Raw genomic sequence first — 26,243 nt, forward strand, 5'->3', positions numbered from 1 at the left:
TATTATTTTGGTTTTGACTCTCATTATTCTAATTTTTTATCATGCTCATATCATAAACTTTTCCAGTGGAGTTATGCAGTTTGCAGGCTATAAATTTTAATTGTTGCATAGCAGCCCATAGACAGGTAATCACAGTACGCATTTAGATTCGTCTTTCTTTTTCATTATTATTAGCATACTCTGATGAGAACAAAGTAGATTATTTATGAGACGCCTTCTAGATGTAACATGTTGTGGCTTTCTAAATCTATGAAATCTATGCCACTGGTTCCTTCTTAATTCTACAAAGTCCTAGTCCCTAATCCCGGGTCATGAGGGAAACTCCCTATCAGGCAATTTCATTAAACATACCTTAATTCTTGTATGACTGAATTCATACTGTCTCTTGCTCTGTCCTTGCGAAGATGGAAAATAGTGAATTACCTGTTCCTAGTGGAAAGTTGTGTCTTTCTCAACTCACTCAAACAAGTATCCATTATGCACATCTAAAACTGATTGGCTATTCCAGTCAGAGGAGGGAAACCATGGCAGGACACTTGTGAGAAAGTGCCACAGTCACAGCTTTTCGGGTTCTCCCCACCTCAGTTTTTCCCCTTCAGCTTTTTTTTTCTCTGATCTTCACAATGGCCACTTCCTGCCTCCATTGCAGGGCCCTCCCAGAGTGTGTAATCCTGTGAGCTAACAATCCCAGGTGAGGGTAGATCTAGCCTCTTTTCAGCTCAGCACACATACATTCGACATTCTGCAAATCATCTTCATTAGAAGCTAAAGAGGAAAACAAGACCAAAAAGAAAAGATCTCTTTATAGATGAGTGCCTCTCTCTGGGTGGTTTTTGGCTAGCATTGCTGGCCAGGTACGCAGAGCCCAGCCCCTTTCTTCACTCCCATACTATTTTAAGCACTCAGAACTAGGTATAACTCTGTGGTTCATCTACTATCCCAAGTTAACACCCGAAGCTACAGTAAGCTTGTTGGTGAGCACCATTTTCCCACCAGCTTCCTTTCCATCTGGGAGAAGTATTTGGGGAGGCAATAGGATACGATTGGTTAAGGGATCAGATTCTGAGCTAGAGAGAACCAGGTTTAAACTCTGACTCTACCAATTATTCCCCGTGTGGCTCTCCGCAAGTTATAAAAGCTTTGCGAGCCTGTATTTCTTTCTGTAAATTAAAAGAATAACATACTACTGATGGTCTAACGAGAAATTTAAAGGGGGCACCTGGGTGGCTCTGTCGGTTAAACATCTGACTCTTGATTTCAGCTCAGGTCACGATGTCATGGTTCGAGAGTTCAAGCCTGGCTTTGGGCTCTGCACTGACAGTGTGGAGCCTGCTTGGGATTCTCTCTCTCTCTCCTCTCTCTCTCTGCTCCTTCCTGCCTCAAAATAAATAAATAAATAAACTTAAAAAGAAGAATATTATCTGTAAAGTATACAGCACGAGAGTTAGCATGTTGACGGTATTAATTCGTCTCAATTTTAAAGCTTTTGCCTTTTATTGTACTCATTCAAGTTTCCTTCCCGTCTGGGGGATCCTGAGAACCACCAGATCATGTACAGAGCTGGTGTGTTTCATGAGCAGCAGGAATTAGCATAACTCATAAAGCAGTAATGACTAATGATACCAGTGTCATGGTTGTCCGTGATGACTACGCATCTCAGGTGGCTCCAGAGAATGGACTTTCCCAAATCGTCATCCTTTCACAACAGAAAAATGAGTTCAGCCAAAGAGTAGCAGGAACTATTTTCTGTTGCGAATAATGTATTAAATATTTACTGAGTACTCGCTTTTGTACCAGACAGATGGGGGTTATACTTTCATAAAGATACAGAATGAAAACCCGTGATTCCTGTTCTGAAGACATTTACAACGCAGTGACAGAAAAAAAAAGAAAAGCCTGCTCATGTAGAACCCAGGCAAGGGCATAATTTCCTGACTTTGTGTCTCTGTAGTCAAATAGTCTTTGTCTCTCTTTAAGCTTTTAGTTGTTGGTGTTCCCCCCTTCGAATCTGAATCCCTACAACAGGACCAAATTTGATAAGAACCCCCTTAGACCAAAGGGCAGTGTTCCCAAATGAATGGCATGGTTTCTAAATTCTGTACTCTTTTAAACTCGCCCTTTTAAACTTTCATGATATATGATGACTCACGATGACTTTGCTGTTCACTGTCTGGCCCAAGTTAGAAACCCTGTAGTCAACGTTAATTTCTTCCTGTCTCTCCCCACCCACATCCAGTGTATAAACGAGTCAATTTGATTCTAGCAGTAAAGTGTCTCTCGAATGCACCCCTTGGGTCCCCACCTCCACTCTCAATCTGGGATCTCTGTCTGTCTTGCATGTCCTGTCTAGTTCCTACTTCCTTCAGTCCATCCCACACACAACCAGCCAGTGAGGCTTCTAAAAACCTTCTAAAAACCTAGGCTCAGATGAATCACTTCTCAAGGTATGAAAAAGGCATAAAGGTGTGAGTCTAAGGTACCAACAGTATTTCTGAGAAGTCGTGGAGAAAGGTAATGAGTGCCGCAAGACAGTGGTGGGAAAACATCCTACCGAAAAGGGGGAAAAACTTGCTAGGTTCTTGAAACAATAGACTGCATTTTGGTATTTCCCAGGCTTCTAGGCATTTAAAAAAAGTCATCATTTTTTTTTTTTTCTGAGGATTCTTTTAGTTGCATGTGATGTTTTCCAACTATAATCTTTATTTGGGTCAAATCAAACATGATCGTAGAATGCTTACTAAAAGTTCTGACGAATCTCGTTTTATCATTTTTTAATACTAGTGAATATCTGCCTTTAGAAGGAAATAGCTTAAATACCACAACTGCTGTGCTTATTTGATTTCTCTAGCATACTGAAGAAGCCTTTTTGTACACTGGTGAGATGAGTACTTATAATAGAAATGGAGGGTAAGTCTGCAGTGAAGTTTATGGTCAACACTCAAATCACATAGAAACAGCACAGTTCTGTGTAATAAGTCAAAGGACACCTGAGGGGCTTGAGCTCATCTCAGACGCTTAAAAGCAGGTTGACTTTGTCCATCTGCTCAGGCTTTAGGCCTCCGTATTTGTAACATACAGTGCGAGCGTCCGAATCGATGCTGTTCAGAAGGCCCGTAAGAAAGAGAACATTTTAGCAATGTAAAGGACTTAAGGCTCCATCTAGCTCAGGTGGCTCGTTTTCAGTGAGAAACTGAAGCTGGAAAAGCAAGTGATTGCCCAGGGCCACCCAACAAGTCAGGTCCTCAGAACAGTCTACTTGTCACCCCAGGCAGACTCCCCAGTGCTTGGCTGGGGCGCATCGAAAGCAGCTGCAGAAAATAGCTGTCATAGTGCCAAATTCTTATCTGCTGGTGTCCTTCAGATTGGGTGGGCTGCATGCCAAGGGGAAACTCAGAGTCTATGAATTCTAATCCTGGACAGTTCTGGTCACAGGGTCTTAAATTTCCCTCCAGAGCAGAAGTTCTGGGACAGATCACAGGGGAATGAAAAGCATGAATGCATCCTGTGGACGCATCTGAATCAGTGCATGCTGTGGGTGCTAGTTTTAACCCCGACTTCTTATTGTGGCCATATCATCAATCTACACATCTTCCATCCGGCTGTCCTGACCACGCGGATACATATTTTACCAATCTATTCTCACACTCCAAGAGGAGCTAGATGTATGGCTTGTCGTTTACATCAGTACCTTGAAGATTTAAAAATTCTGAGCTTGCCCAACTTTAGAAGACAACTGAAACAGAATCGTAGGTAAAGTCTCAGATTTAAGGAAGAGGAAGGGACTCTGCATCATCAGGGCTATGTTCCCACCTCCTCAAAGCATGCCAAAGGGACATGCAGATCACCTCAATGTGATGCCCGTGTGGATACTGATACTAACAGACCAGCATTTGTTGGCTAATTACTATGCCAGGCCCTGGGCTAAGCGTTTGACATCCACCATCACCTATAATCTTTACCAGCCCATCAGGTAGGTTCTATTATATCTTCATTCTACACGTGAGAAAGCTGAGGCTCAGTGATTTTAGGTCATTTATGAAAGTCCACGCTCTTGACCACCATACTAGACATTAGCCCCGGTCGCCAGACTGGTGTCACTTACGCTTTCTTTCTGGTAAGCCCTACTCTTGTCTTGACCAGTGCCCACCTCACCGGTCAGCATCGTGGGAAACCTTCTATGCCTCTCCAAGGAGGTGTATTTTGTGCTCCTCCGCCCAGAACACCACCTTCTGTCATAGCACTTGGCACATTGTATTTCAATTATTGGTGCATTTGTCCATTTCCTCCTTTAGAGCACTTTGAGGCAAGATGACTTCATTTTATCCAACACTGTGCTGGCTCATAGCGGATGATCAGTATGTTCCCTGGATAAATAGCTGAGGTGAAAATTTACCTGATAAGATGTTTTTGTTATTTATTGCTGAGGAACGACGACAACAACAACCGCAACAGCAAGCTAAATTTAGTAGCTTAAAACAACAAAAATGTTATCATCTCTCAAGATTCTGAGGGTCAGGAATTAGGACAGGGCCTAGCGAGGATGGCTCACCCTTGCTAGCTGTCCTCAGTAGCTTCTTCACTCTCCACTAAGACACCTCCACAGTTGGCTGTAATGGCTCCCCTGCGATCAGCCCAGCCATCTGGGGCCTCAAGCCTCACTGTCAGCTGGGATCCCAGTTCCCCTGAGCGTAGTCTCAGGGCTTTCCTCTCATGTGGTATCTTCTGGGTTATTGGACTTCTTACATGGAAGCTCAGAATCTCAAATAAGTAAAAACAGAAGCTTCTAGTCCTTAAGGCTTAGACCTGGACCCATCAGTCCTGCCAGTCACTTCTGCCACCTACCATTGGTTGGAGCAAATCACTGGATGGGTAATACACACGCGTGTGGATAACGGAAGCCTGGTTCCTCGAAGGCCATCTTTGATATCTAAGTCCCTCTACTTCAGCAGAGGCAACTCCATCCCTGCCCATGTCTGCAAAGAAATGGATGGCTCGGAGGATGACTGAGTCAGGAAAGAGAATAGCTCAGCCTATGCCTTCACCACAATTTGAGGGAAAACTTGTAATTAAAGCATATAAAAGTTGGAGATTCCCAGGGAGGTTGTGCACATAAACAGCCAGTGATCTAGGGGCAGGTAAGAGACACCTAAACTGTTCTTTTTAGAAAATTACATATAGCCGATGTCTAGCAATGCACGGGCATCAATATGTATTATAACTAGGGTCTTTCCTCCCCGTACAGCTCTCTCTGTTCTCTGCATGTGTGGTTTAACCACCTTGTCCCCTCAAGCCCCTGATGCCTTGGCTTCCAACTCTTAGAGCACCGCCCTTTGTGATTTAGATGTTCCTTAATTGGATTTAGCTAGAAGAGTTTCTGTTATTTTTTTATTTTTATTTTTTTTACATTTATTCATTTTTGAGAGACACAGAGAGACAGAGCATGAATGGGGAAAGGGAAGAGAGACAGGGAGACACAGAATCCGAAGTAGGACCCAGGCTCTGAGCTGTCAGCACAGAGCCCCATGTGGGGTTCGAACTCACCAACCGTGAGATCATGACCTGAGCTGATGTTGGAGGCTTAACTGACTGAGCCACCCAGGTGCCCTGAGTTTCTGTTATTTTTGCACAATGATAGATAGTCCCTCCCTACTCCTTGGCTCTTGGAACAGTTTTCCTTAAGGATCATCCAAATCCCTTGGACTTCATGTGGCTGAGCTTTTTATTTTATGGGATCCTTTCTTTGCCCTTGAGGAAGTTTGCTTCCAAAGCCTTTGAGTTTTTGTTATTGTGTGTTTGCTTGTTTTTGTTTCTCTTGTACTCAGGTTTTGCATGTCAAGGCATTTAGTTACTTCAGTGATGTGTCCTGTATAAGCTAATCAATATCACAAATAAATATATTTGCCTGCCACTTGGCAAACTTACAGATAGAAGAAAAAAAAAACCTCTTTGTTTAGGATCAGTGGAAATGATTCCCACGTTTCCTTAAATAAATTTCTTCATCAGGACAACACAATGTTATGATTCTAACATAGCCCTCAGAGAATATTAATATATGGGCAAAAGAAATGGGATTTTGCAGTCACGAGTTTGGGGCATCACTTTCCCTTTCAGCTGAAAGCCAGATCCAGCCCTGAGACTAGAAAGGCTTAAAACACAAGGACCTAAAGAGCTGGGAATGGGGCAGAGAGTGGGAAACATTTCAGAAATCCTTCAGAAAGCAACCTATATGACACCAGCTCAGGCATCGGCCCTGCTCTGCTGATTTGCCTGGCAAGATTAAGGCAGTATTGCATAGGGAAAGTCTGCCCCATCTAATTGTATATCTTAACCACTCTAACAAATCTTTCTGATCCCGTGTTTGCTCCTATCTCTAACCTAGACGTGGTCTACGTGTTCCTGTCCTGCTAAGATTGCCTCACCGTCAAGAAAACATGGAATCCTATCTACAAAAAGGGCCTTAGGAATTACCTAGGTCAGTGGTTCCCAATTTTTTCTTGTCTCTGGTCTCCTCACATTTTTAAAAATTATTAAAGACCCTTAAAAGCTTTTGTTTATGTGGTTTATATCTGCTGATATTTACTGGGTTTGGAATCAAAACTGAGAGAAAATTTTTTTCATTCATTTGAAAATAATGATAAGCTACTTACAGGTAAACATGACAAACACATTTTTATAAGCTTATTTATTTGTTTTGAGAGAGAGAGAGTGAGCAGGGGAGGGGCAGAGAGGGAGGGAGAGAGAGAATCCCAAGCAGGCTCTGTGCTGTCAGCATGGAGCTGAACACCAGGCTCAAACTCACAAACATGAGACCTGAGCGGAGACCAAGAGCCGGATGCTTAACCAACAGCTGCCCAGTTTGTTATAGGCACCAATTTGTTATAGGTGCTCCATAACAAACACATTTTTAATGAAAAATAACTATATCTTCCAACACATTTTCATGGGAAGAGTGGCATAGTGTTATATTTTTGCAGATGTCCTTAACATCTGACTTAATAGAAGATGGCTGGATTCCCATTTCTGCCTTCTACATGATTCTGCTGTGATACACTTTTTTGGTCAAAGTAAATGAAGCCTCACACAGATATGTAGTTGTAAAGAGAAGACGTATATTAATGGTCATTTCAGGTTAACGTGGATAGTCTTTGACACCACACCAAGACTCCACCAGTGTAGTTTCTGAAAGGTGGGCTGCAGTGTGAAATCTGAAGTCGTATCAATGAGCTTTTTGTATTCTATTGCATCAAATCCATTGGTCTACCTTGCACAACTACCTGAGTCTGTTTCTTACACCACTGGTGATTTTTGACGCTGAGTGTGATCATCTTTATTTTTCAAGAGGAAACTAAAGAAAAATTTCTTCTTAGTGGCCAAAAAAGAAAGATCCATTAGTTTAGGAAAATTACATGTGGACTAAAACAAGCAAGGTGATAACAGTGGCAAAGGGATGATGGGAAATTTTTCAGATGAGGAATAAGGACACCTTAACTACTGTTAGAGGAAAGAAAATGAAGAATACAATTTTTTTTTTAATTAGCATTTATGGAGCATTTCTCAAGTGCCTTATAGAATTATCTCATTTAATCCATTTTCTGTGGGGTAAGATATATTGTTCTTGCCTCAGGAAGAGTGGCAAAGTACCCAAAGAAGCAGAGCTACAAAATTGTGGGATTAGACTGGAACCAGCTACATTTAATACAGTGGTTTGCAATCTTTTAAAAATATTAAAAAAAAAAAAAGATCCAAAAAGCATATAAATCTTTTAAGAAACTAGGAATGGTCAAAGACAAAAGCCTCTTGCTTCTTGCTCCCCACCCCTCCCCATTTCTACTGCTAATAGTAATAGTCAATACAAGATACCGTATTTTCACCAAAAGGAAAATCACTGCTCTTAACTGCTCCATGATCCTCTTTACCACAAGCAATGAAGGACCCCAAAGTTGGTCCATAACCTATCTTGCTGATAATAGAACTAACAAGGGCTGAGATAATTGGAGATAACCACTACAGTAGTGCTAATTGTGTTTACACAATTACATGTGGATTTCAGGTTTCTGGCGACTTTCTAGACCTTCTTAGTGTCATAGACTCACCTTTCACCGTTGTGGGAGAGAGAAGAAAGATAATACAGAGGGCAGATGGAATATAAGAGGAGATTAATGGTGAGTGCAAACAAGTAACCAGTGGCATCGTGGGGGCCGGGCGCATGGTGGGGGGGGGGGGGGAACCGCCCTCAGGGGGTAAGCAGAACTGCCCAGTGAAAGGAAAGTAGCCAGGTTCTCTGTTATAAAGGGAGGAAATCCATACATTCTAGTGAATTTTCCCAGAAGTTAGGTCTTTGGCAGTGAGAAGACAATTATTAAATTATCTATTTATTGTTCTTCCAAACATAACTAAAATGACTTTCTCAGTTATTGTTTTTTCAAAATCAGTAGCCAAGCTATTTACCTATTGCCTATTAAAATAGGATGTGTATTAGTGTTTTTTATGGAGGGGAATATCTTTAAAAAAACTTATTAAGCATTTATCAAACGTGGGGGGAAACTGTACCTATAAAAAAATCTCCTTTGTAAATTGCGATGGTCAATGGCACTATCTGTTGAAGGAGCCATCAGACTAAAGTGAAGTTGTAACTTGAAGTCCAGGGCAAAAGAATACGCACAAAATCAATTCAACATCCACAACCAAGAGAGACGCCTAGGTGTTTCAAGATTACAGTGCCGAAAGCATTTCTTTTAAAATATTCATCTTAGGAAGAGCCTGTGAAAGGGGATTTTTTGTTCTCTTTGATTGAGTCAGTATCACTAATAATAATGCTTTGGTCTCTCAAAAAGCCCCCTGAAGACTATTTTTCAATTTACTCATTTTTATTTGCTATTCAGTACTTTTTGCATTATAGTCCTTACAGCTTTTTCTCTCAACTCTTCTCACACAGCAGCAGAATCGAATTGACATAATCCTTCAGAGAGACATTCTTTTTTTCTTAATCTTCTCCATAGCCAGCCTCAACTCCTATTTCTTCAACCCAAATTCCTAAAGGAAAATAAAGGAAAAAGAGAATAAGGAAGGCTTTGGGCTCCCTTTCTACTACTCAGAGTGCACGATGGTCATGGTCCATCAATAAAAGACTGTTCCAAGGTGTTTAGACCTCTCCTACAGCCACTGTTGTCCAAGAAGCTTGAGCAATTGATACAGATTCACTGAGACTTACTAGAAATTGATCTCTTTCCTTCTTCTTCTTTTTAAATAACATAATTCTTGGCATTGGACTTTTTAAAGAAACCGTGGAGCAAAAATAATTCTTTTTTTTTTAACGTTTATTTATTTTTGAGGTGGGGTGAGAGGGGCAGAGAGAGAGGGAGACACAGAATCTGAAGCAGGCTCCAGGCTCTGAGTTGTCAGCACAGAGCCCAAAGCAGGGCTGGAACTCACAAATTTGAGATCATGACCCAAGCAGAAGTTGGACGCTTAACCAACGGAGCCACCCAGGCTCCAACGGAGCCCCCCAAAAATAATTCTGAAGATTTTTTTTCTTCCCTGTAAAGTGGCAACAGAAATGAGTTTGCATGGTATGACAGTCTGGACACATGAATCAGTAAAGAAGGCCACTTCAGTGTGGGGAGTGCTGATAGAGGAAGGGCAGGAAATCTGTGAGTTTGCCCCTGAACTGCCCAGAGAGAATATAGACACAAATATTTAAATTTTGTTTATGAAAATTTGCCCAAATATTTTGTTTATTCAAATGCTTCTTCTTTTCTGTATTTACTACAAACACAGACTTTTTCCTTCCTTCTTTCTTTCTTTCTTTCTTTCTTTCTTTCTTTCTTTCTTTTTCTTTTTTTTTTTTTTTTAACTTTTTCTGTTTCTGCTTTTGTGGGACACTTCTGTTTTATGGTTGTAATCCAGGCATTTTAAAGCTGGGCCACGAATATTAAAGACTGGAATCCTGAAATGCCCCACCTGTTTAAAGTGTCCCCTTTGCCAAAGCATGTCTCCCCACTTTTTTAAGGAGTCATTAGAACCCGCTTATTAGAAGGGTTGCATAAATATTTTCACATTTATTTCTGATGGCACTCTTCCTAGGTAGGCACTATTATTATCACCATTTTGTAGGTGATAAAACGGAGGCTTAGAGGGGTTGCATATGGTCACTATTCTGTGGGTGGCAGAGCTTCAATTTCTAGTTGGGTTCTGTGGACATTCAAGGTCACCTTAACAACATACCACACTGCCCCCTTCCCTTAAAACGGATCGGATCGAATGTGATGGAAGCTTTGGAAAAGACACTAACAGCTGGCCTCCAGGAGACACCCCACCCCCAAGAAGCGGGCCACCCAGAACTTATCAGGGGGCCTAAGTGCCTTTAAACCACCATACTAGGGTTTCCCGTCACTAGTTAGCAAACCTGAGTTTGCTTTTACCAGAGAGCCCCTAATGCCACAGAAACCAAGAAGTGTAATCCTGTGCCAACTTCTGCTGTTGTGGCAGATTAGATCCTGAGGGCCGGGTCCCTCCCCCTGTGAATAAAGCCCAAGAAAATCGTCTCCGAAAGCAGTTATCCAGAGTTTTGGTTTAGTTTAGTTCAAAACAGGAAATCATGCTCCCCTACCTCCCTCTCACCTCCTAAACCCCAGCTGTATTTTCTCTTTCTGGTCCAGAAAACTGCCTTTCGATTTTATTAAATAACGAACATACTCCAAATTGGGCAGTTGTTTAGGTAGTTTTCTCCTTCACACTTTTCCAAATTTTCTAAATGTTCTACAGCGAGAATGCAGCTTTAAAACAGACGGGCGTTAAAAAAAAATAAAATTAAAATAAAATAAAATAAAATAAAATAAAATAAAATAAAATGACTGGCGTTTGAAAAACCATATGATGGTTTTCCAGGTTATTATTTCCTGAGAATATTACAGTGAAAAATGGAAGAAAATAACAAGGAAAATGAGGTGGTGTACATTAAAAGCACTATATAAACATTATTTAGGGGAAGAAAGAAAAGCTCTAACTGAAACACAATTTGGCGCCTTGTATTATGGTTTTATTCTGCCAATTAGACCTGAGACCTACTCCCCACTCCAGTGTGTGGGCTGTAGGGGTTTAAGCTGGAGAAAGCATCCGGGGTGTGTGTGTGTGCGCGCGCGCGCGCGCGTAAGTGTAAGAAGTGTACCTATATTACCCTGTAGAACATATACCTTTCAAAGTAGCCCTGGCCCCAAAGACTCTTCTGGTGTAACAAGCCTCTGGTTCTTGTCTTCCAGTAACCTCGGCCTCCAGAAGAATCAAATCATAGCAAGTAATGAGAGTTCCATTTGGAAGCGCAGTAATTTAAATGTGATCACCACCCGTTCTGCAGAGAAAGAACCAATGCCAGCGCAGGGAGCCAAGAAAGCACCTTTAAATGAACTTCCGGACCAAACTAGGTAAAAGGCAACAAAGACCACATTCTGCCGCGCCCACGGCCACTCGGTTTTCACAACGCGTTTTATTCATAAAAAAATAAATTTATTTACATTTGCTAGTTGCTGTGGTAGTGCAGCCTCGAGACAGCGGCGCATTTCCCCTGAGCGGGATCACTGGGTGCGTATAGCCTCAGCGGACCACCCAGCGCACTCCTCCCGCGAGGCAGAGCCTGGACGGTGGGCCGGGGGAGGCGTCCAGAGCATGGAGGCGGCAGGCCCGCTGGGGATGGTCAGGGGCCGGAGGAGGGGTGCTGCAAGGAGGCGTGGGAGGAAGGACTGGACGGAGGCCTGAAGGGGACGCGAGCCTGGTGGGGTGCGGGGTGCGGGGGTGGGAGGCTCTAGTTTAGACGGGAGGCGGGTGGAGACAGAAGCCTGGCTGGGAAGCGGCGGGAGCCTGGGGGGAGTGAAGGGCTTGACTGCAGCCGGGAGGCAGAAGCGCCGGGAGCGCTCCGGACCTACCCGGGTCAGGTGGTCTGGGAAAGGGCGCCTCCGTCTTTCCCTAGACGGAGCAGGCGTGCCCCTGCCTCCCGGAGGCTGGGGTCCCGTGGGGGTACAAACCTGGCCCAGGTGTGCCACTCCCCTCTCTTTGCAACTTAAAAACATGCCCCGATGTTGGTCTCGCGTGAAGACTGCTGTCTGTAAAGCCACTCATCCAGAGCACGTTCTAACCACTGCCTCACCGTAACATGCCTGTGCTGGGCAGGGCCCCGCCATCGTATACGTCTATCTGGCTCAGTCGGGAAACTAACTCGTAGGCGGTTTGGCAGGACAGCGCGGGGGTCAGTCTACACTGCTAAAGCCCGAGGCTGGATCTGGCTGCGCGTTGTAGAGACAGAAGGAAGGTCTTTTGGAAAAGAAAACTGTCGTCGTCAGGATCCCCAGCAGCCGCAGCCCTTGGCGCCCTGCGATGACGGCCACACGGTCGGCCCTCAGGCTCTGTCCCCAACGCCCGCCTCACGTCCTGCTCACAGTTCGGGTGGGTGGGGGGTGTCGAGGAGGATTTAGCAGAGTCCGATGGCACTTTCCCCCATTCTCTGGGGGTTCTCATGCTCTCTTCTCTCCGTGGCCCCCAAACACACGCGCTTGAACAGTAACTCCAGCAAGTGACTTCGATCTAAGCGGTGGTCCCACATAATCTGTTGGCTGCGGAAACTTCTTTGGTGTCGGTGTCAGGTCGTCCTGAGACCACGAACGGCCATGTCTGTAAAGTCAAAAGAGAATCAGACATCGAAGGAAAAAAAAAAAAATACCGTCTCAAAGCGAAACCGCTCTCTTAAATGAACCCTGGAATACCCCTGGCTTTGAGTAGCTCAGATTTTATCCCTGTTCTGGGAATTTGGGTATCTTTTCTCCAAACTGGGATTTTAATTTTACTGGATTTTGATTGCGTGAGACGTTAAAACTTCCGTCCACGCTTCCTCCTGGACTTTGCCCCAAGATGATTTGGTGAAACTTGCAAAAGTTTGGGATTTTGTGTTTAATTCCCTTCCCCCAGCACGCGCGCGCGCGCGCGCGCGCGCACACACACACACACCATCATCAGCCCTCCACTCTAAGTAGGAACTGGAATAGGTTCTTTCTCAAGCCTGGAAAGTTGGCAGGTTAGAAAGGGACTTTCCAGACAAATCCCTTTTGGGGAAACCTCTGCTATTCTGCAAGAACTTTTTAACATCCAAAGGCTGATTAAATAGAGCTCGGCCTTCCCTCCTTCCTTTCAGTAAGTAGGGCTCCTTAAATGGAACCTGTCTGACTCTTCGATGGAAAAGCTTGGGCGACAGAGACTTGCCATTGAATCTGCAACCGGGTCGTGGACGCAGATGGCATCGAGATTCACCCCGGGAGTAGGATCTAAGCCAACTGCTGTCACAGGGCAAAGTACCAGGTACAAAGATCAGAATGAAGAAGCCCTGAAGGGTGCACGGTTCTGCCCCAGGAAAACGGCCTGGCCCCTCCCTTGACTGGGAGAAACCAAACTGGACTCCTCACCACCCATTCCAGCACCCCCCCTTTCGGGTTCTTGCCAGGGGGCTGACCCTTACTGGCACGCGGGAGCTCGCTCCCTGAGCATTTCCCGGCCTCTCGCCCCGAGCCTCGCGTGCGGCGCCCCTACCAGGTTCACCGGGTGCACGTAGCCGTTCTCGTAGCGGTCCTCCTGCAGCAGCTGCCGCAGGTGCGCGATGTAACTGGAAGCCAGCCGGAGCGTGTCGAGCTTCGAAAGCTTAGTGTCTGGGGGCACCCAAGGCAGACTGGTCTTGAGCCTGGAGAAGGCTTTGCTCAGCACGCGCATCCGGGCGCGCTCGCGGGCGTTGGCGGCGTTGCGCTGCGACTGCTTGCAGTCGGCCGCCGAGCCCTTGGGCGGGAGGGGCTTCTTGCCGCCGCCGCCGCCGCCCCCAGCCACGCGCGGCCGTTTCCTCTTGCAGCCCTCCGCGCCGCCGGCCGCGCCCAGCGCGCACCGCTCTTCCTCGCCGTCGGGGTCTTCCTCCTCGGCCGAGGAGTTGTCACTGGGCGAGATGTAGCTGCGCTCGGCGCCGCGGAGGGGCGGCCTCTTGGAGGCGGGGACCGGGTACCCCCGCTGCAGCCCCCGCAGCTCCATCTCCTCGGGGTCGCTCACCGAGCCGGTGGACATCACCGCGTCCCCCACGCCCACGCGCGCCCGCCTTCCTGCCCCAGGCCAGCCTCGCGGTGTCGGCCTTCCGCTCCCTCTGGCGGAGGCGGGGGGCCAGGCAGCGTTCGGAGCGAGACTGGAGACCCGGGTAGGCAGCCCCGCCGGGGAGCGAGCCGTGCCGCGGACCCGGGAGAGCGCGGGCCGAGGAGTCCGCGCCCCCGCCCAGGCCCGGCGCGCACTAGCGCTAGCTGCGCCTTTTGACAGGACTATTTATTTGTACTCCTCGGGACAAACCACCCGGGCAAAGAAGAGGGGGTTGGAAAGGGGGGGCAAGAGGTGGGGCGGGGGCGTGGAAGGGGTGGGGACCGTCTGTCTGCGCTCAGGATCTGCTGTTGGGGGCAGGGAAGGGGAAGTCTCCGCTGAGCCGCGATTTGGGGCCCCGGGTCCGTGGGACCCTCAGCTTGTCAGTGAGAGATGTGTGTCGGGCAAGTGAAGGAGGGGACCTTGTTCGTACCCACCCCACTTCCACGCCCAACTAGTCTTAGCGATGGCGGAGATTGCCAGACGCTTTGAATCCCTAGGATCGCGACCTCTGCTTCTCTCCCGGGCTTTTCAGCGGAACTGTTTCCCAAGTTCATAACGCATCATGTAGGACTGCCTATCCTGGGCTTGCCCGACCACAGCTTAAGAGCAAAGCAAGCAAACAGCACTGACAACAGTTAACCTCTCCCTTTTCCGTCCTCCCTTTCCCCTAACGTGGCTTCATGATTTACAAAGCACTTTTAGTACCTTGGTTCGGTTCGTTCCATTTTCAAACATCTGTGACTTAAATGTTATCTCCACTTTGCAGAACTTCAAGCTAAGCCACAGAGATAGAGATTTAAGTAAAGGACCCCCAATCACCGGGCTGGTAAGTAGAATACGGACTGGAGATCTGTGTCTAGCATCCCCGGCCCCTCGGTCTTTAGTCGCTAACACGCCTCCCTCACCACACATCACAAGCCGTTATATCCATTATTTTCCACTGTCTTGAGAATTTCATGCTTCGTTTTGTTTGTAATGCCACAATGCGTAAGATAGAAGCTCTTGCCCCAACTCTTTGCGTTGTAGTCTAGGGAATCGATTCCTATTTTAGATTGTGTATTGAAGAGCACACTCCTGGATGCAGAATGCTAAGTCAATGCAATCTCAAAAAAAAAAAAAAAAAAAAGACAAAACAGCATCCAGAATTATGCCAACCAAAAATAAGCCCTCTGCGCACTCCCCTCCCCCAAAGGAAACAAAACAAAACCGTGGCCTCATTATTTTCTAACTCAAAGGACCTTTGCAGTAGGTGCTCTTGGAATGGGTACTTCACTTTGGAAGGAGGCACCTATGGCCAGCTACTGAGTGCCTGCTGTGCGCCAGTCACTGGGCTGGGCGCCATACGACTGCCCACGGGAATTAAAAGAAAGCAACAAAACAACAAAATGGTTAAACCACTGCGAGGTTGGGGTATGGTAACTCCGTTTAGCAATGAGGAAATCGAGTCTTCAAACTGGAGTTAGGTGTTTACTTGTCCTTTCCCTGAAAGCTCACAGGCTCCCAAACGGAGCCAAGTGCGAGGAAAGAAATGTGCAGTCAGCCCAGGACGGAGTGGGCAGAAGCCATGGGGCCAGCCTCCCTCCACCAGCAACTCCGCAGAACAAATGCTCCCGGCTTCGTGCCTGAAGTGCCACAACAGGTGGCTGGCCTGGGCTGACTTCATCACTCAGGCATCGTCCACCTTCGTATCCCAGGCCAGGCCTCCCTGGTGGGGGATGTTTCACGCAAGCCCTCCTGGTCGCCCTCATTTGTAGAGGTTTTCTCCCTATACATTTTGTCATTTTGTTAAGGGATGGGGCAGGGGCTCCTCTGGGGATCATTTGAATGAAAATATCACTCATTTTCCGTTCTCTCTGGGCTGGGAAAAGGCAGAGAGTATCCACAGAATGTAGAGTTCTTCATAGGGGTGCTCGAACTTGAACTTGACTTTAGGTGCCACAGGCCAAGGAGGGAAGAAAAAGTGAGAAGGGGGAGCGAAGGATGTAAAAAGGAGATCGTAAGCTAGATTTCTGCATCACCTATTGGTGACTTGAATTTATCAGTATAAATACATAGACTCACACATTAGAGGCAGGCATATAGGTTTTAAAAATCTGGATTGTTTATACAGGTGCAGAACAAAGTCTTTCTTTAGAAAAGATTAATGGTGGGCAAAGTGCTAGTTTTTCTCTAAACAGTCGCAAAAATCTGTACCCAGTCTCAAAGCTAAGCAGGTCATGGCCAGTTTCTCTTGCTTGTAGGAACTGACTGACCCCAAATGTTCCTGCTTATTTTTTTCATAGCTCTTTCCTTTCCTGTTTCTCTTCTCTTCTTTGTGCCTCTTTATCTTTCCGTCTTTCCATTCTTTTTTCCTTCTTCTTTATCTCTCTTCCTTCTTCCCTCCTTTCCTGTGTTCTCTTTCAAGAAAGGCAGCTATTTTCATCTTCTTTCATTATTCCTTTCCCTCCTTTTCTTTCTAGTCATATTTTTCTTTTACTCTTTTTTTTTTCAAGTTGCAGACTCCCAATAAAGATCAGGAAGTGTATCTTCAAATGCATTTCATATTAGTGTATAACTGCAGTTTGCTTTAAACATGTTTGTAATATATGACGTCTGTCACCTCTTTACACTTTGAATATGCTTTTACTTTCCCTTCTCTCTCAATACAACAGCCCCATGAGCTGAACAGTGCAAGTACAATTATCTCTTTTGAAAGCTCAGCTATTCTAATGTTTTGGCAAGTTGTACACTGCAAATGAATCGTAAAGACTTTATTTTTGTATTTTAAAAAATGCATATTGAAAATAATTCCTATCTGCCCATGCTTTGCAACATGTTTCCTTTAATTTTTTTTTAAAGTTTATTTATTTGAGAGACACAGAGAGAGTGCAAGTGGGGGAGGGGCAGGAAGAGAGGGAGAATCTGCTGCAGGCTCAGCACAGAGCATCACCTGGGGCTGGAACTCATGAACCATGAGATCATGATCTCAGCTGAAATCAAATCCAGTGCTTTTCCAACGGAGCCACCCAGGCACCCTGCTTTGCAACCTTTTAGATTTGTGGCCTGAATATACAAATGTTTATGGTATACATTAATCGTCTTGAAATTCTTTAAGATGTCCTTTTTAAGTAGGCAAGGGAGGCTGGGTGGGCTAAAAGTTACATTATAAAACAAACATTAATACATTTAATAATGTTTTCTAATCCTGGTTTTCCTGCTTATTGGCTGTGTGACCTTTGGCAATTTCCTCTTTCTGAGGCCCAGTTTCCTGATCTATAAAATGAACTATCTGTCTCATAAGGGAGAGGAAGGGTATGAGCAAATGCCTGGGCCAGAGCCTGATACATGGAAGAAGTTCAATAAATGCGAGTTATTTTCATCACTATTAATTGCTTTGTTCAATGTCATATAGCTAATAAGTATCAGGTCAGGAACTGACCCAGGTTTTGTACTCCAGGACTTGTTCTGGGTTTTCGATGGCCCCAGGATGCCATTTGCTTTAACCGCAAGCTTCTAGGGTTTGAAGTACGTGATCCCATTTCCCATAGATCTTGTAGGAGACCTCACTGAGAGAAAATGGATGGGCCTACATTTCTTTCTCCAGATTCTCTTCCCGTAAAGTCACAGCACTTCTCCAACCCTCACTCTCCTTATTTAAAAACTGGAATAACATTCCTAAATCAAAGTTATTGAAAGGCTTACATGAAATTGTGGTGTATGTGAAAGCACACTCAGATGTAACACTGAAAAGGCACTTAATATATTAAAATATTTTTAAATGCAATATTTAAATATTTTAAATAGTTTAAAACGTTAAAAATATCTAGGGGTGCTTTGGTGGCTCAGTTGGTTAAGCATCTACCTCTTGGTTTTGGTTCAGGTCCTGAGCTCATGGTCTTAAGATTGAGCCCTGTATAAGACTCCCTGCTGAGCTTGGAACCTGCTTGAGATTCTCTCTCTCCCTCTCTCCCTCCCTCTCTCTCTCGCTGCCCCTCTCCCACTCGTATGTACATGTGCATGAGCTCTCTCTCGCTCAAAATAAATATTTAAAAATGTATTAAAAATATCTAAAACTTAGGTTTTCTAAAAAGGTAGACCAAGGAAGGTTAATAATTAGAGACCAGAGAAAATAGGCCATTTATGGCCACTGCCCCTTCTAACTCTGTTGGAAGACTAGATGCAAAAGTCTGAATTTGGGCTGGTCAAGTGGGTTTAGGATTTTGGGAGAGGAGCGGTTGCATCTACGTTCTGGGAACACCAGGCCAAAACATTAGAAAGTAAATGCTTAAGAAATGATTGCTGTGACAATGCATTTGAATGGAAAGAGCCCTCCCTACATGACCTTCCTGGTGGTATCTTCCTAAAGTCTCCTGATATTCTGAGCCATCTGGATGGCTGAAGAAATTGCCATATCTTTGACCTACAAAAACAGAGTCTCCAATTGGCCAATATGGAAGCCACTAGCCACAGAAGGCTATTGAGGACTTGAGCTGTGGCTAGTCATGTACAGTAGAGTAAAACACACACCAGATATTGAAGACAAAATGAATAAGATCATGTAAAATACCTCATGAACATGTTTCCAAAATTATGTCTAACAATGATGGCATTTTGGATATATCGGGTTGAAACAAATGTGATTAAAATTATTTTCACTTGTTTCTTTTTGGTTTTATAATGCAGCTACTAAACATTTCGATTTATATGTGCGGCTCAGATTATTTTCTTTTGGATAATGTAGGGATTAACTATGCTACTATAGATGGAGTGTATAAGGTTCACTGTGAGACCAACTCCCACCTACTCAGGACACACTCTCGTGGGAAAAAGCATGATCACTCGGGAAGCACACATGACATCATGTATCTTGTCCCTCATCCCTGTCATCTCCCCCCTGCACCTCACCACGCGTCCTCAACCTCACATAATCCATCTGACCCTAGAACGTGCTGAGAAACACTCTGCCCTACTATGTAACGGAAGCCTTAGCCCTGGAGAAGCATTGAGCTTGATCCCCCCCAGGCATAACGGACACTCTGCAGACATCAGCCAGAGCTCCATGGCCCAGTTCATTAGGCTTTCGGTGCTTAAGGAGCAGGGCACCTAGGCCAGCGAGGTGAAAGATCTGGGGAACGCTGTGCACGGGTCACGTGGACTGCTAGTCACGTGGTGTGCCGGTCACACGGGGAGCAGGTCGGTTGGAGGCACAGTTAGGCCAGCCTCACCCCAGGCCCTGTCTCTTCTTTCTTCGACTACACGAAGCCACGTGCCCAGCTCTAGGTCCCCTGCAGCCTCCGTCCCTGGTCGTCCAGGATGTCCCCTCCACCCCCACTCCCAGCCCAGGAAGGAAAGGGACTCCTGACGTTTGGGCGCCACCAAGGAAGCGGCCAAGCACCTGTGGGAACACTCGGAATGGACAAGAGGAGTTCTCTGTCATCTACGACACAACCAGTCGTCCACTGCTGGCTTCTTTATCCAGAAGTTGTGTCAAGATTTTTGCTTCCTTGGAGCCCCAACAGGCCTCATTGCGTAGACAGGCCAGTGCCTGGACACATCAGGTCTGCGGAGGCTCGAGGGCGAAAAAGTCTCAGTATGTTTCAGAGACCTGATTTTCTCTGCCATCAAGAGGGAAGGAAAAAATCTTCACTGACTGTCTTGACAAGTAAAAATGCAGGTGGCTTTGGGAAAAGATTTTTTTAAAGCAGTATCTGCGGATTGAAAGCATAAACTCTTCTGCCCCTGGCATGCTGTGTATCTCCTGAAAATGACTTTGACTGCTCTACTAGCAGAGTGAAGCACACCAGCTCTCAGGAAGAAAAAGCCCTGTGGTGAAGGCCTCCGAAGGAGGCCTGTTTGAAGAATCTCTGGACCTCATTGATTTGGGGGCATTCTGAAGGGTGAGCTAGTCTGAGTGCAGTCTTATTTTTTAAAGAATCTCTTGGGGCGCCTGGGTGGGTCAGTCAGTGAAGCGTCCGACTTCGGCTCAGGTCATGATCTCACCGTTCGTGGGTTTGAGCCCCGCGTCGGGCTCTGTGCTGACAGCTCGGAGCCTGGAGCCTGCTTCGGATTCGGTGTCTCCCTCCCTCTCTGATCCTCCCCTGCTCATGCTCTGTCTGTCTGTCTCTCTCAAAAAATAAACATTAAAAAAATTTTTTTTAATCTCTTGAGACAGACTTCCACTTTTGGGCAGAAGCTAAGAAACTTCTGTGCCAGGAGATTTTTAGTGTTTATCGGCAGTACTTTGGAAGTGTGAAAATATTTCATTATCAAAACACCCCTTGAAATGTAGCACACTGCTCTGGTCTCCAATATGCGGTCCCAAGCCTTGTTAATTGTGGAGTTAACCTGGGAGAGAATGACATCCTGCCATGTGGCTCCTCCCCGAAAGAGCCCCCTTTGCTGTGGACTTTAGAAGATTTCTGCATTCGTCAGCTGAGTGGTCTTGGGACACTTGCTCACCTTCTTGGACTTGTTTCTCTGTGGATAGCCCACCTCCCAGAGACTTCCCAGCGTTCAGGCACCCCTGGACAATGTAGGGCATTGCACAAGGTTAGTTCTTGTGTTATTGTCTCCATCCTCTCTCCTAGGGTCCCATTCTTTTTGTACCCCCTGGAGCAAAAGAGTCATTCCCCTGCTGAGAGTTGCTTTCGTTTTAGCAGCCCTCCAATCCTCCACGACCCTCGCCCCACCCAGTGCCTCATCCCCTACAGAACACCCAAGTGAAAACTAAATGCCTCCTGGCGCCAGAAGGAAGTTCTCATGTAATAGATACTTTGTGGTGTCAGAGAGCAGGGATTCTGTGCACTTTGTCCACCAGGCTCTTAATCAGCTCTTCTGTAAAAGAGGGGCCTGGCTTATTTACATACAAACTTTGTTTCTCCAGGCCCAAGCCCCTCTGACCTCCAATTCTAAAATGAGCTCTCATAGATGATCAGAAAACAGGGAAGTGTTTTGGGAAATGTGCCCACTTTTTCTTGATTTTCCCCCCTTTGGCTTATCTGTGCGGCTCTGCCCAATTAGCAAGGAAAATGAGCCAATTAACTTGCAGCGGGGGAGAAAAATCCACTCTGTTACATTCCTCTTAAGGTCTGATTCTCAAGCAGAGCTCCTTGGGGATGTTGCAAACAGAACTACCTAAGGAACCCTCACGCCTGGTTACATCGCCCTGCTCCCATCCCTTCTTGGACTGCCACATTCTGGCAGCTTCCTTTAGGGAAGAGAGGGGCAGAATTAAAAAACAAACACAACAACAACAACAACAAAAAACAACGAAAGACTTAACTGTAAACTCCATGAAGGCAGAGACTGTGTCTTGTTCATCTGGGTATCCTCAGTGACTAGCAGCTTAAGAAGGCACTACCGAAATATGTGGTGATTGAAAACATTCACAAACACATGAGCACAATCCAGCCTTCACCCATAATTAATGGAAGGTGCACACTCAACCCGTAATTTGCCCTTCATTTAACCAACTCGGTTTATTCCTATGCACTCTACCCTACTATCAATACTTACAGAGACCCAATTACATTTCTCACTAACTGAATGGACTTTTAAGAGTTATTTCCTGTTTTCAAATGTAGCTTATATATCCGTCTACTTTTCGTATGATATACTTGCCACAGTCCCAGGGTTCATTCCTACTAGCAGGATTACATTTATTATGAACATCCCAGCAGCAAGATCTCTTCTTATAAAAATGAACTCTAGCTTTAAATACCATTTGTAACTTTTTATTCCTGATTGAAAAAAAAAATCAGAATTTTTATAAAGTTGCAGAGGATCACAGACCTACAAAACCTCGGATTACGCTTTTTCTCATAGAATGAGGAGAGAATGGGACCCTTGAAAGTTTCATGGGTTAGCAGAGAAGGAGGACTCAGAAAGACAGGAATCTGTGAGGTGAGAGGAAAACCAAAAGTGAGTAGTGTCATTGAAAACAGGGGAGGAGTTTCAGGAAATCATGGGTGGGGACTTCCAGTTGAGATGCTATGGTAAGATCACGTTTTGAAGCTTCCCTTGTGCTCCAAACACATGGTAATAAGAGTTAAGATGTAAAAATAGAAAACTAAAAAGACATAGTTATGTTCAAAAGCAAGAAAAAGTATCTCTGTGCACCAGGACTGGAACAGAAACAGAATGTGGAGTAGGGTTGAAGTTCCTGGTGGGTCCTCAGCGTCTCCTTCAGGCAGGAGTACTCCAGAGTTGAGAACCTTTGCAGAGAAGAGGAGCCTAGCCGTCCCCTGTGAGGACGGAGACTCCCCTGGGTCACTCCTTAAATTAGGATGCTGGAACAAGGTGCTTGCAGCCGCTAAGGAAACACACAGAAGCAGGCCTAGCCAGTGTATTGGCTCTGCGACTGGGTCATTTTCAATTGTTTTAGTCTCTTAATTATGGGTCACATTTTTCTGCTTCTTCACATGCCTGGCAACTTTTTTTTGGGTGCCAGACATTATAAATGTTGTCTGTTGGGTTCTGGATATCTCTGTATTCCTGTAAATACTGTTGATCTTTGCTCTGGGATTCAGTTAAGTTACTTAGAAATGGTGTAATCCTTTTTGGTCTTCCTTTGGAGGTTGGTAGAAGGAATCAGAGCAGGGCTCATTTAGGGCAAATCATTCCCCTACCAAGGTACGAGTCCTATGAGCACCCAACCCAATGCCCTGTGAATTCTGAGACTTTCCAACCCAGCTGGAGTGGGTATTATTCCTGGCCTGGTGTGAGTACCTAGCACTGCTCCCTTTTATCTCTTTTGGTGGTTCTTCCTTCAGCCTCTGGTAGTTATGGATCAGCTGAACACCCCAGGGGGCCCTCTGCAGGTCTCTGAGTTCTGTCCCTGGGTAGCTCCCTGCTTTCTGGTACTCTGCTCTGTGAATTCTAACTGCCTTGTTCTCTGTAGTCTCTCAGCTCTGTCCTCTCCACTCAGGGAGTCTGCCTGGGTTCTTCCTTTCTGCTCCTTAGCTTAGAATGTTCTGTGATGGCAATAGCTGGAGAAACTATAGCGATTTTAGGGCTTGCATTATTTGTTTCCCTTCTCTTAGAGTCCACTAACCACCAACTCATGCCCCATGTTTTGAGAGTCTCTATTTCTTATATTTTGTTTGTTTTGTGGTTGTTTCAGGTGGAAAGGTAAGTCTTATCTATTTTGGCCACAACTGCAAGTCTTTGGACTTCTACCTTAGTGGGAAACTAATTTTTCCTTTTTTTTTTTTAAGGATGAGAGTTGCTTAAACATGGTTGTATTTTGATGAAGAGATTAAAGATATTAAAAAATATGAGAAATGGGCGCACCTGGGTGGCGCAGTCGGTTAAGCGTCCGACTTCAGCCAGGTCACGATCTCGCGGTCCGTGAGTTCGAGCGCCGCGTCGGGCTCTGGGCTGATGGCTCAGAGCCTGGAGCCTGTTTCGGATTCTGTGTCTCCCTCTCTCTCTGTCCCTCCCCCGTTCATGCTCTGTCTCTCTCTGTCCCAAAAATAAATAAAAACGTTGAAAAAAAATTAAAAAAAAATATGAGAAACAGAAAGGGATAGTGATGGGCTAACTTCTCAGAGGAGGTGGAAAGAATAGGGACAGGGGTTGCCTTTGAAAAACAAGAAATATACCTCTCTGCCTAAAATGAGATGAAAATAACGTGGGTTGCCAATGTAGATCAGCAGAGGTTTGTAACAGGAAGTTTGAGAGGTAAGCTCCCAATGGTCTCTGTTTTCTCAATAGAGTATAAATTCAGGTTACTGACTTCAGATAGGGGAGTAGGCATGAGGTATCCAGATTTTAAACAGTGAGAAATGTGAGAAGTAACCATCTTAGAGACTATAAGAAAGGTCTGATGAGGTGTAAGGAAAATTATTTGAAAGAAGTGTTAAGGGCTCTGATGAGGTTGACTGATTAGCATTTAGAGCCATTAACAACTGTGAAGTAATCTAGCATAGTGGCTGATACGTAGTGATTTTCAGTTAGAAATAGCTGAATCTTGATAGTAAGATTGCCTGTTTACATCCTTGGTAACAAGAACTGGCAAGAATGAGCCATTAGTGGGCGAGTTAGGTTTTGATGAGGTTAGAGAGGCAATTTAGGAACATGGTGTCTAGGGGAGACACTCACAGAGATTTAGATGAAGCCTCTATAGTTGGAGACCCCTGATATGCAAGAGAAAGACAAAACGAAGGCATACTTACATAGTACATATATACATATATATATGTATATATGTACATGTGTATATATATATATATATGTATATATGTACATGTACATATATATATATATATGTATAATTTTATTTGGGGGTTAAGTGAAGAGGGAAGGATTTGGAGAGAGGCGGTAACACTATGTTGCACAAGACTTGAGGGTGCCATTGACATAGAGTACAATGTGAAAGAATCGGTATATTTCTTCTATTTTTTCCGTTGTGCTTTGTCTATATAAAAGACAAAAAAATCTATAAATGCAGGCATACATGCATATATAAACACAAACTATTCTTCAAAATTTAGGTTGAAGAGTATTAGCAGATTTCTCTCAATACGTCCCACAGCCACCTAGGTCACAGCAAATAGTGGGTATTTTACATCAATACTAAGCCTCTGATTTCTTAATATTAGCCATAGGGTATGGACTGGCATGTGATGTATAATTTAATGGAGGGAAAAGGTGAAATAGGTCAGATTGTCTGTCCCGCCATGGACCTTATTTTCTTATTCTGCATACTAAATTTCAGTATCTCCTCACATTTTACAGTAAACGTATTGAGGTTACCAGAGGCAAAGTCCCTTGCTGAGAATCATGGAGATAGTTGAAGGGGAATTCAGAGTCCCGGGATAGGAGTCTAGCACTCTTGTTACCATATCATGCCCATGATGGCTAATTTTATGTGTCAGTTTGGCTATGATACAATATCCAGATATTTGGCCAGACATTATTCTAGATGTTTTCATGAAGGTGTGTTGTTGTTGTTGTTGTTGTTGTTGTTGTTTGTTTGTTTTGGGTTTTTTTTTTTTTAGATGAGCTTAGCATTTAAATCAGTAAACTTTGATTAAAATAGATTATCCGCTGTAATGTGAGTGGGCCTTATCCAATCGGTTGACTATCTTAATAGAAAAAGACTGACCTCCCCAGAGGAAGTGTAAATTCTGCCAGGAGACTGCCTTCAGACTTGAACTGAACTCCTTCCCTCCATCTCTAGCCTGCTGGCCTACCCTGTATCTACTGTTCTTGGACAAAGTATGCTAGTCCTAGTCAATTTAGTAAGCAGGATAATATGTAATGCTATGCACTCTGTGCTTAAATTGAGAAAATTAAAATTATGAAGGGATATTGAATCTCATAGTTCTTGAAATTTAGTCCAATGTCATGGAAAAATTATTCTATCCAGGGAGGAAAATGTTCCAAGTAACTATAAAATATCAAAACATTGACTTTTCATATTTCTTTTAATATTATTATGCTACTTTGTCAAAAAATATAAATTTTAATTAGAAATTTTTCTTCATGTCGCTTGGATGGATATAGCCATCTTTTCTTTTAACAGAATTATCATTTTCAAATCACAAAATTCACCCTTTACAAATGTGCAGTTCATTGGTTTTTAGTCTATTAACAGGTTGTACAACCATTATCATTATGTATTTCCCAGACATTTATGTCATCCCAAAATGAACTCCTATACCAATTAGCAGTCAGTCCATACCTCTTGGAAATGACTAATCTTTCTGTTTCTGTGTGTTTGTCTATTCTGGACACTATTACATAAATGGAATCATCTAATTGCATTTATAGGCCATTCATATTATAAGTCACAGACCTTTTGTGCCTGATTTACTTCACTAAATATGATGGGTTTTTTTTTTTCAAGGTTTACCCATGCTTTTCATGTAATAGCACTTCATTTTTATATGGCTAGATAATATTCCATTGTTTTTACATACCAAATTTTGTTTATCCATTCATCAATTGATGGATGTTTGGTTTGTTTCCACTTTTTGGCTATTGGGAATAATGATGTTATGAATGTTTGTATACGGTGTTTTGTAGAACATATGTTTTCAAGTTTCTTGGGTATATATCTAGGAATGGAAATGCTGAGTCGTATAGTAAGCTTATATTTAACTTTTTGAGAA

The 26,243-nt window shown here is 44.4% G+C and overlaps 1 protein-coding gene and 1 long non-coding RNA gene across 2 annotated transcripts in view; one reads left to right on the forward strand and one right to left on the reverse strand.

Moving 5' to 3' along the window:
• Positions 1 to 11,442: 11,442 nt before the first annotated feature.
• On the reverse strand, positions 11,443 to 14,354 carry MSC (musculin). Its single transcript, XM_047842958.1, has 2 exons — positions 13,570 to 14,354; positions 11,443 to 12,660 (listed from the first exon to the last, which is right to left on the reverse strand). The coding sequence occupies exons 1-2, from the start codon at positions 14,083 to 14,085 to the stop codon at positions 12,574 to 12,576; spliced, it is 603 nt and encodes a 200-aa protein (XP_047698914.1). The 5' UTR covers positions 14,086 to 14,354; the 3' UTR covers positions 11,443 to 12,573.
• LOC125156745 (uncharacterized) overlaps positions 12,910 to 26,243 on the forward strand; it is a 32,474-nt gene continuing 19,140 nt past the window's right edge. Inside the window, exons 1-2 of the long non-coding RNA XR_007148755.1 lie at positions 12,910 to 13,341; positions 14,915 to 14,974. This is a non-coding gene — a long non-coding RNA (uncharacterized LOC125156745). The remainder of the gene's footprint in view (positions 13,342 to 14,914; positions 14,975 to 26,243) is intronic.

Source organism: Prionailurus viverrinus, chromosome F2 (genome assembly GCF_022837055.1).
Source record: "Prionailurus viverrinus isolate Anna chromosome F2, UM_Priviv_1.0, whole genome shotgun sequence".
Lineage (NCBI taxonomy): Eukaryota > Metazoa > Chordata > Mammalia > Carnivora > Felidae > Prionailurus > Prionailurus viverrinus.

Coding starts and splice junctions, on each gene's coding strand:
- MSC (XM_047842958.1), bottom strand. CDS start 14,085: ATGTCCACCGGCTCGGTGAGCGACCCCGAGGAGATGGAGCTGCGGGGG. Junction 12,661..13,569: donor ACGTGCACCCGGTGAACCTG/GTAGGGGCGCCG, acceptor TTGACTTTACAG/ACATGGCCGTTCGTGGTCTC.